General features: G+C 38.6%; 1 protein-coding gene across 1 annotated transcript in view; it reads right to left on the bottom strand.

Moving 5' to 3' along the window:
- Positions 1–232: 232 nt before the first annotated feature.
- The window catches only part of CKAP2L (cytoskeleton associated protein 2 like), a 30,674-nt gene continuing 19,295 nt past the window's right edge, over positions 233–11,611 (bottom strand). The window contains exons 6-9 of the mRNA XM_063077570.1: positions 6,931–7,086; positions 3,439–3,502; positions 1,890–2,079; positions 233–458 (exon numbers count right to left, since the gene is read on the bottom strand). Of these exons, the coding sequence (XP_062933640.1) occupies positions 233–458; positions 1,890–2,079; positions 3,439–3,502; positions 6,931–7,086 (636 nt within the window). The remainder of the gene's footprint in view (positions 459–1,889; positions 2,080–3,438; positions 3,503–6,930; positions 7,087–11,611) is intronic.

Genomic DNA, 11,611 nt, shown 5'->3' with positions numbered 1-11,611 from the left:
GTATGCTGTAAAACTGTGGCAAACTACAGTCTTCAACACATAAACCAAAGACTTTCCCATGGGGATATAAAATTTGAAAGAAAGTCCAGTGAATTACTTCCTAGGTCCTGAATCCATAATCTGCAACCATGATGCCTCTCCATTATATTTCTTTTCCCAGGTCAACTGGACAAGGACATTTCTCATCTCATGGAGGCTCTGAAACACCTTTTTAAAAAAAAGCATCAAGAAATTATGATTCAAGGATTTGAAACCCTAATGTTACAGGCAAAGCCTCATTTTTACGGAATATAAAACATTCTGTTTCTTCCACTTCTAAGAGCTCATCCAGAGAAGCCACGACTAAATCGTGTTCCTGCAGCGTTTGTGGGTAGTGGGACACTGCTCGCTCGATCCTCGATGAGCGCCGTACAGGAGTAATAAGCTTCATGTCTGGCACTCCTGGCACCCTCTGTATTCTGAGAGACAGCAAGAGATGCATTCAAAACCTCATATCTTTTAAAAATATTCTATTTATTATTCCTTTTCTGTTTTTATGCCATAATAAAACACCATGGACATTTCAAGGTAGGCTGATACAAGAGACACGTCTAGAACAGCTCCTGTCCTAAGGCAGCTTTTCCCTGATTTCCAGAATGTATTGGGCGGTGGCCACCTGCTCTTGAATGGTGTATGCATAGGGATTTATTAAATGAATGTTAAGTGTGGTTTTTATCTGAAGTCAATTACTTGGTAGTTGGTGTTTGTTTATTCTATAAACTTCCAAAAGAGTTGACTCATTAAGGAAATTAGGCCTAACACCAAATTTGGTTGGACTGGTAAATTCTAACATTCTTTCTAGCTTTGACAGTGAATTATTCAAAAAATATCTTTTAAGATGGTGGACTAAACCACAGATTGAAACTGGAACAAATTGGGCATCTTCCTTGTAAACTTGTAAGTGCATTACAATACAAAGTAGCCTGGAGGACAGGATGCCGAGACCTTTCCAGGTTGTGAATCTGGTCTATAAGTCACAAAACCGCTGATTAGCCTAAAAAAACTGACAGGTAAGTCTGCTAAAAAGCTTTCCTAATAAAATCTAGGTGGTTTTTGGATTGACTGCCTGCTTTCATTCACCCATGAGCTGACTGCAGTGAGGAAATATTGTGTCTGAGAGAGGAGTTCAGGACTGGAAGACACCCAGCCATGCTTTCCGGGGAACTAAAACACAGGACTTTTGTCCTGGTGCTCTTGTTTGGAATTCTCCTTTCAAGATCATGAACAGAGAAGAGTGACACTACACTAACATTTCTGAAAATGGCATTGACACCCTGACATAGCTCCTTAAAGTACCACAATTCTGCCTTAAACTTGTTAAAAAACAAAAGGCTTCTGATATTATGAGCAGTCTTTGACAGTACATACTCAACTGCCCTCCCTTTTCTTATAGGGCTATTTGCTGCCCCTCTTTCCCACTGCTAAAGGTGGCCTCTGCTTGGGACTTTGTGCCTACTCCTCTCCCTCTTCTCCCATCTGTGCCAGGACTGGCAGGAAAGGTAGGTGGGATCTGCAAGTACAGGATGCATGGGAGTGAAGTGGTAGAACCGATCCTGGGAGGTAGGGTAGTGAATCCAATTTAATACTCCTGACTGGGCAGCACCTTTCTCACTGCAGGTCAGGTCTCATCATGGGTAGTGGGAGGGGGATGGTGTGCATGCAGAGAAAAGACACAGACCCTCCTGTCAATGTTTCCAGCTTCCCCTCACCCTAAGCTCTTTCCTCAGTGCTGAACATGGATTAGGCTACGTGGACATCATAGGAAGAAGTATCTATAAACTCCTGCTGCTCTGGATCTGCGGAGAACTGAGAAACACAGAACAATTAGGCCTGCTTTAGAGTTTGCTTACCTAGGGATTGGAGTAATCTGTAATTTGATACCAAGATGATTATCCTGTTCTGCCCTGGTTATCTGGGGTGTTGCTGTAACCTGTTCCCTCTCTTTCGGAGAAAGACAAGACTTTCCAGATTCCTTCTTCTTGGCCAGCTCTTCCACTAATGTTATATTAGTTTCAGCAGCTGAAGAGTCAGAGGTAATTCCTGTATATGCAAGGTCAGGAGGGAAAGTAAGATGTAGCATTGTAATACATAAGCTAAAAAATCAATAAAATGAAAAAGCAATACATACAATGATTTCCCAATAATCCTCATGGACTCCACATACTAAATAAAGAGTGATTGATTCAGGCCACTCTCTTAATGAGCCCTCCAGATGGTTGAAGATTGATCCTCGATACCCTTTCAACACTCTGAACACATACCCAATCTCTTATTCACTCTCAAGAGAGATGACTTAGGAACTAATCACTGGGCTTGTACCCTTACACCATACCTTGGATCAATTTTTTTAACTCACTACAGTTAACTCACCTCCCAATTCCTTCCCAACCCAGGGATGACCACATGGCTATTACTTTGAACAGTGGGTGAAAAATGTATTGCATTAACACAATTTTCATGACAGCCCAACCACAACAACCAAAATGAAAGAAATTAGACTGAGAGAGCCAGACACTGTAGGTAAAGGCTGAGACCCTATGGGAGGTCAATAGGGCCTACATGAATTAAAGGCATGGATTCCTGTTTCCTCTTTTTAGTCCTTTGAAGAACACTACCAGATATATGAATTTTAACCAAATATATGAATATATGGTTATATATAACCAGATATATGAATGTTAGCCTCATTCCCAGCAAGAGTCTACCATTGAGTATATCTACTCTATGACCTTATTCCCAAAAGTAGTGGGATACTTAGTTGTAATTCACATGACTTGACAGTTCTCCAGTTAAATCTACTCTTAAAGGAAAAAGACCTGTCACCTTCTAAGATACTAAGAAGACTATTTTATTTTCTAAAGACAGCTTCTTTTTTCTTTTCATTCCTATAACGTGTCATAATTATAATATGTCACTCATTGTGTTTGGCACAGTATTTCTCACAGAAGTCTTCTAAAGTTCAACCAGTGATAGTAATGGTTAACAATAGCCTGAGATGGCTCTTTTTAAAGGGAGAACATGAAGTTAGATGAGTAAGTGTTGGTGGATTTATTATGATTAAACATGTAACTTAAGCCAAGACATTTCTCCCTTTTGCTTCATTCTTCCCTGATAGGAGCCATTGTCTTCTCCCACCTAGGATTCTGGGGAAGCAGGACACTTTAGTCTAGGCTGCTCTGATGGAAACCACCTTTGTTCTACGTGGAGCAGTGTATTTACTTTCAATAACAGAAATATATCAGCTGATGACAATGGCTGAATGGGACAGGCCGTGAAAACCAAGAAGTGAGAGGTATTTTAGGGGACTTGTAATTCTTTTCTTTTTTTCCCCATGTGGTCCTGGATATTTTTCACTTGTACAGCTAGAGGGAATTAATTTGAATACAAAAATAACAGTACCTTCTGTGTTTCTGTTTGGGTCTTGCAAAATATTAAGAACAACTTCCCGTAACTCTTGTACTGGCTGGAAGAAAGGAAGAAAAATCCATGAATAGTATTAAAAATAGTCATGGAAAAAATGAGCTAAGAAACTTTATATAACTTCAAATAAACTGGAAGTTTTGGTTAAATGCTGACACACTTGACTTTAATGAAGAGATGTATTTAAAGTTGTTTATAATGAAATTTCTCTCATTCAGACTCTATTTTCCTATTGATTTGTATGATGCCACTGAAAATGTGTTCCTATGTAGAGATTCTGGCTCAAAGATGTAAAGCTAGCCATTGAGAAAAGGCATCATATGTAAAAACATATGATGCGCTGTCTTAGCTTAGTTTTTTTTTTTTTCCTTTGTGGCTTGCTTGTACAGAGATGGAATCCTGGACCTTGGTGTTATCAACACTGTTTAATTTTTAAAAAAAATTTTTGTGACTGGTAAGGGGATGGCAACCCTCGGCACAGTGCGGTCCGTATGACGCTCAGCCAGTGAGCGCACTGCCCATCCCTATATAGGATCCGAACCCGCGGCCTCGGCACTACCAGCGCCGCACTCTCCTGAGTGATCCACGGGGCTGGCCCAACACTGTTTAATTTTATCCTAAAGGTCATATACCTCATTACAGAATAATTGAGCAATAGGTTAAACTTAACAAAGGAAATCACCCATAATCCCATCATTCAAATACAATCTTTGTCAGTATTTTGGGCAATTTTCTTCAGCCTTCTTTCTTCTTTTATTTGGTAACACAACATACCTTTAAAAAAACAAAAAACAAAAACCAAAAAAACACAAAAAACTTTATTGAAAAGCAATTTTCTGATAAAATTATGAGATAGACTTCACTTTTCAAAGGTATGTAAATTATGCCATGAAGCACAATATCAGAAAGTAAACTACTTTCTTATAGAAACATAATATGAGGTGTCTTCAAAAAGTTCACGGAAAGATTCATATTATCTTTTAATTCTATGTTTCCACAAACTTTTTGAAGCAGTCTTGTATTTAGAGGTTTGTCTTTGTGGCCTGGGACTCTGTATCAAATAAATAATAGATATAAACAGACGATAGAGCATAATAAGCAAAGCTTTCCGTACATTTTTACAAAATCTAAAAAGGAATTACGCTTTAAGCTTAATGAAAAGAGAATAAATGTACAGAGCACATTGCAAAGAGTCTGAATTATATAAAAAATTCATCAAGTGTATTTTATGTTTTTACAGGCTTCTGGTATACTGAATGGTGGATTGAATACACATTTATTTCTAATCCATATTGAAACTACTGAAATGATAATAAAGGGATTAAAAAGAGGCAATAATCACAAAGAATAGGAGAGAAGAAATAGTAACAAGATTTTGGAAGGTGGAATACAGAAGGAAGAGAGGTGAGCAATTTGAGAGAGCGAGTCCTAAGCTGGTAGTGTGGCTGAGAAACAGCCTGACTCATATCACAGGGCTTCTGAAGAGCTCAGGAATGGATGGTGGGGCCCAAATCAGGAGGACTCGAGCATCTGTTCAAAGAGCATTCAGACCTCCAAATCCACCCTATACCCTTAAACTCCACGCAGCCTGGTGACTGTGTCCAATACCCTTTATCCTAACAGAAAACTGGGACCATATTCTCCAAGTCTCTGGGGGGCATCATGCAAGACTGGAGGTGGGGTGCCACCTGAAAAAGGGGACAAATGAAAGTTTCCATGTTGAGGGTTGAGACTCCCAGCTCTCTTGTCCCTCGTGACACTGGCAGCCTGGTTTCTGGCTCCCAAGGAGGAGATTGGAAGAGACTTCTCTAGAGAATCTGACTGGTTTAATAGGAAAGACCTAAAGATACTGATATTGAGGGTTCTCTAACCAATCAACTCAGCCAGATCACCCTATGCAGAAGCCCCATTCATATGTCCAGAGCTTTTAATAAGCTTTTTCAAACCCACCTCTTATATATGCAAACAGCCCAGTTTCACCAGCATCTGAGTAAAGTCTTTAAGGAATGATAGGGAACAAAACAAAACAATACAAGTAAACAAACAATAACAACAACAATGAAGAGAAAGAGAAAGAAAAGAAAAGCATCGGAGAAGAGGCAGACAATGAAGGAAGAAAAAAAAACGATATGGGTTCTGAGAAACAAGGGATCCATCCAATTGAAGAAGAATGTTTAGGGAATCTGAGGGGGATGGTGAAGAGCGTCCCAAGCGTGACAGTCTGTGCAGCCTAGAATAAAACAGAAGGTGTAGGAGAAAGGTCTCTAAGAAAAGGAAATAGAATATCTGATGCTTTGAAAATATTGAGAAATTTAGACAATTAGAGAAGTTTGGGAATTAATTACATAATAAAAACTCAGAAAAACCAGGCAAAGGCAAAACAAGACTCCAATTCATTCCAGGAGTAGACAGCTGTGCTTGTAAGGCGAAGTAATCATAGTACACAAGGGTACTTCAAGAATACAAATTAAAGATTATTCTATTTTTCCACAAACATTTTGAAGTACTCTGGTATACATGGCTCAATGTATTAATATATTTCTTACATATCATAACAATGTGAAGACTGACTAGTGATTAGAATTTCTATGTGACTTTAATGGAAGTAGGAGAGATGGAAAAGACCTGCAAGAGTGACAGACAGGGGTGTATATGTGTGTGTGTTGGGGATCTGTGCAGGTGTATGTGAAAGAGGGTTCAATCCTCACCCTGCATAGCTAGAAGTCCACAAATCACTTCTAAAACTGAAAAATCAAGAAACAGCAACATAAGCATATTTTCTGAAACTATAGATGTAGATATAGAAATAATCAGGCTCTGGGAAGTGGGAAATGGGACAATAGGGAGGCAGAGGCCTTACTGAGTGAAACTTAGCAAACTATTTGACTTTTTAAACTATGTCCATGTACAACTCTGATTTTGAAAAATCATGGGAAAAGGTACTGTAGAATACGGAGTATGACATGGAAAATGACATTTAAGAGAAAAGAGTTATAAAACTATTTGATGTACATTTAAAAAATATTACATAATATTTTTTTCTAGGTTTTAGAATTACAAGTTATTTCACACAATTGCTCTCAATTATTGACTTATGAATATTGATGTGTTGAGTTTAATATATTTTTAGGTTCATTATGGTAAGGTATGCCTTTACTTTACAAGAATTGGATATTGATGCTATGTTATAACTTTCTATGCTATTACTTTCCATAAGTGCATATTTTTACAATGAGTGTTGTGAGACACAGTCACCTGACAAGTGATTCTGTTGGTTTACATATAACACAACTTCCTATAAACATTTTAATCAGAATGTTCATAAAGGACATATTGTATTTCTTTTATTTTGTGTATAACTTTATGAAATGAATTAGAAGTTTAACACATTATGTAACTGCCATTTTGCAAACGAAGAACCCACATGAAAGAGAATTTTAAGAAGTCACCCATCCCAAGACAGATACTCACTGTTGCCCCGTTTTTAATGGCCTCTTCATACAGTCCAATAACATCAAAGGCACCTTTACTTGCCAACAACTTTGCTTTGCAGATCCAGAATTTAGCAAATTTTTCAGCCTCAGGAATGCTCGACAATATGGTATATATTTCATTAGAAAGTACACCCTGGGAAAAAAATACCCAGAGGTACTTATTATCATTTCACTATTACTCACACGTCTCCTGATATTTTATCACAGTAGGCATGTAGAAATCACCTGATCACTAATTTTTTTGAACTTTTAAAAAATTTCAATTTTACTGAGGTATAATGTACATATAATAAAATGCACACATTTTAATTCTGTATTTTTAATGAGTTTTGGCAATGATCATTAAATTTTAAGAGTCACATGAGACCAAATAGACAGAAAAACATTTATCATGGCTGAAGGTAAGAAATACGTCCTACATTTTTATGTACTGCAAAAACAAAAAGTAATCAACATTTTTTACATATTCATTAAACTCATAATAATGTGAACAATGAGTAGTGGGCCAGAATTTCTAGATGACTAACAGCAGTATGAAGGATGCAAAGGTCAAAGAGGTGCACATGTATATGAAAGAGGGTTAAATCCCACAAAAAGGAACACTGAAATGGCTTCACTGGTTTGTTCCCCTTCTGGTTTGTGCCCAGAGCAGGGCAGTGACATGGACCAGGAGGAAGGGGGAACTACCATGTCCAGAAACCCAGGTGCTGGCACACTCAGCCAAGCAGGATCTCCTGCTCCTCTCAAGATGCGGGGCACACAAAGGTAAGCTCACAATCAAGTCACCAATGTTTGAGGAAAACCAACACAACCTGAAAGAGGCATAAAACTCAACAAACAAGAATAAATACTGGAGCAAATAGGAACAAATTTTAAGAGTACTACAGTCATTATCTTCAGAATGATAAGAGAGGATATTGCTATCATAAAACTAGAGTGGACTGTTATGACAATGAACCAACAGAAGGGCAGAACAATGGCATGGACATCACTGAAGAATAAGTCAGTGAGCTGAAAATTCAGCCATGGAATTCTCTCAGAACCCAGTGCAACAAAGACATGAACAGTATGAAAGAAAAATTTAGAGTTCTGGAGGATACATCTATTACTCAGTAATTCCAATATCCATCTAAGAGCATTTCTAGAAGGAAAAATAGGACAAAGCTGAACACATACTCAGAGCAGATGTAGAAGAAAAATTTCAACAATTGGACAAAGAAACAATTGTTCAGACTGAAAGGTTCTCAGAGAATCAAGTAGGATGAATGAAAAAAGAACTATATTTACAAAACTGAGATAAAAAGAAAATATTAAACGTTTCCAGAGAGAGAGAAAAAGGATTACACACAGAGGAATGACACGAGACTTTAATAAATCAACAATTCCAGATTGAAGAGAGAAAATGAAGAGGTAATTTCAAAATTTCCAGAGAAAACAATCTGAAATTAGAATTTTTACCCAGCCAAACTATGTTTCCAGCATGAGGGCAAAATAATGACATTTTCAGAAGCATAAGGACTCAGAAAGTACACCATTCAAAAACCGTAGAGTATAATAAAAAAGTTGCAAGCCATGTTTGAACTTATACCTATCACTTTACTTTGTGATTTCAATTTATTATTTTCTTTATGAAATAAAGAAAACTGTACCAAGTACAGAAATGAGGGAAAATAAACAAAAAAGAATTCTTGTAATTTTTTTTTTTTTTGGCAGCTGGCCAGTTCAAGGATCCGAACTCTTGACCTTGGTGTTATAACACTGCACTCTAACCAACTGAGCTAACCAGCAAGCCCTGAATTCATGTAAATTGAATTACAAAATAAAATGCAGGCATAAGTTTATACATATGAGTAATCACAATAAATCCATTTGGGTTAAATTTGCTTTTTAAAAGCAGAGTTTCAGATTTGGTTAAAAAAAATTCATCTTTTGGCTGGCCAGTTAGCTCATCAGTTAGAGCATAGTGCTGATAACACCAAGGTCCAGGGTTCGATCCCTGTCATGGCCAGCTGCCAAAAAAGAAAAAAAAAAAAAAAAAAAAGTAAAAGAAATTCATCTGTTCGCATGCATATAAGACATTCCTAAAATAAATCAACCCAGGAAGGCTAAAAATAAAGGAATGAAAAAGGATTCACCAGACAAATTCTAACAACAAAAAGTAGGTATGGCAAGGTTAATATCAGACAAAAGAGAAATCAGAGCAAATCATGAGTCTTTATGTACCTAAAAACATAAAGCTTTGAAAAAGAAAGTAAAAGTTGACAGAAATACAAAGAGAAATTATCGATGACTAATCAGTGCCAGATGTTTTGAAAGTATTTCTTTCAGAAAGCAACAGATGAAGTAAACAAACAGAATACCGTGATACCGTGATACTCCTTGACTTAAGATGGAGTTAAGTTCCTATGAACCTACCATAAGTTGAAAATACAGTAAGTCGAAAATGCATTATAATATTCTGATAAACTCACTGTAAAGTTAGAAAATCATCAGTGGAAACAAAGTAAACTGGGGACCATCTGTATTTGGTCTTTGCCCAGTTTCCTGGCATACAACTCCTAAAATCCTTGCAATCTCCACAGTGGTAAGTGTCTTTTTGTATGTTAATGAGAAGACTGGTGGCTGGCAGCCCTCTGTGTAGCTTCAGGATGGGGGATGGTTACGGGAAAGACCAAGGCATAATTAGAGGGTTGGGACTTTGCAGCCCCAGCCCCAACCTCCAGAGAGGGGAGAGGGGCTGAAGGTTAAGTTGATCACTAACAGCCAATGATTTAATAAATTATGCCTACATAATGAAGCCTTCATAAAAGCCCAAAAGGACAGAGTTCACATGAGCTTCTAGATAGTCAAACGAAGTGAGCTTCCTGAAGGGTGGAGCTCCAATTGTGGAGGGTACCAACATTAATAAAGCAAATGTCTAACCTTTTAGTACTGCACATAGAAATGCTAAGCTTGGGAAAAGCAGAAAAGTTTCCCAGGACTAAAGTCTCTGTTGTAGATAAAAAAAATTGTAACACAGCAAAAATGCCTTGCTATAAGCATTGTCCTTCGTGCAGCTAAACCTAATGATTGTTGCTATGACAAATATCTCATTGTTCTTTTTGTAACCACCTATGATCCTTTTTCATAACTTTCTTGCCTGGAGAATAAAAACGGAGAGAATCGGGGTTATTTCCTAGGAATTCTTCTCTCTTGAAGAAATCATCCTTGGGATTAACCCCTTCTGGGCCTCTCACTGCTCTGGAGAAATGGGCTTTGAGTAATCCTTTGCGTCTCCGTCACCCTGGGAGAGGTGACACCAGGAGCAGGCATGGAAGCTCTGAGCCCCGTACCCCATACCTTACCCTATCCATCTCTTCAATGTGGTTGTTCATCAGTATCCTTTGTAATATCCTTTATAATAAACCAGTAAACATAAGCAAGTTTTCCCCTGAGTTCTGTGAGCCACTTTAGCAAATTAATTGAACCCCAGGGAGGGAGAATGCAAGGGTGGAGAAGGGAGGACAGACTTCCTTCTTCCGATGTGCTTTCATCACCCCAGCAATGGTCCCTCACCCTGGCAGCAGCAGTTGGGTCTAGCCTTCACCTTTTTTCTGGTATTTTCTGAGATTTCACCTCACTGTGCTCCTTCAGAGGCAGCTGAACCAACTGGTAGCATCCTTCTTCAAAGTGTGAGACCCAGCCCCACAGGGGCCCTCCTCCAGCTCCTCTGGTACCAGCATCTACTGGGTAGTATGCCCTCCTTAGGGTTGGGGTCCCATTCTACCAAAGTTCATCTCTCCTAGCTTCTAGGTTCTGAGACCCCCAACCTTTCTCTGTTCCCCTAGATCCAGCAGGTACTAGCTGCTTGTTGTGGTTATCGCCACTGCCACCTCAGGCTCCTTTTTGCTGTCAGCTCTGCACGTAGCAGATGTCGTCTATGTGTGTAGCACTGTATTGCCTCTGATCCCGTACCATTTTTGCATGTAGGTTCACAGTGTGCTTTCATTTCCGATAGCCAGTACCTGTGCCTTCTTGTATGTGTCCAGAGATTCAGTAGTGTCTAGGAATTTTTGTCCCCCCAGGGGCAGACATTAACAAATGACTGTGGAAATATTAATACTGCAGCTTCCTTGCCCCTGATCAGGATGACTCTGAGAGGTGTGACTTACACTGTCTCCAGAATTCTGCTGTGGAACTGTGCCAAAGTAAGCCTCTATGAACTTGTCTGATACCTAACCTTGCTTGCCTTCTTTCCCTTTCTGGTCCCACAACTTCGCTTCCCTCCCAGTTTTCCCTGGGAGTCTCTTCCTAATAAATTACTTTCACAGAAATCCTCCTCTTAGAGTCTGCTTCTAGGGAACCCACATAAGACACTGTGTAACCGACCCCCACATTACATTCTTTCTAATCAGATACCTTGTGTGGTTTCTGTTTTTCTCACTTGACCCTGACTGATAAAGAGCATTAGTCAAATCCAAGGGATATGACTAAAGTAAAATTCAGAGGTAAATATATGGTATCAAATGTACTTATAAGAAAACAAGACAGACTGACAAATAATATAAGCTTCCAAAAAAAAGCTGGAAAAAGAGTGATAAACATAGCTTTTTAAAAAAATTAAGAGAGGGCTGGCCAGTTAGCTCACTTGGGAGACTATGGTGCTGGTAATACCAAAG

This window comes from Cynocephalus volans, chromosome 14 (assembly GCF_027409185.1).
Source record: "Cynocephalus volans isolate mCynVol1 chromosome 14, mCynVol1.pri, whole genome shotgun sequence".
NCBI lineage: Eukaryota > Metazoa > Chordata > Mammalia > Dermoptera > Cynocephalidae > Cynocephalus > Cynocephalus volans.
Note: the sequence above shows the minus strand (reverse complement) of the source record. Positions and strands in the feature narration are given on the sequence as shown.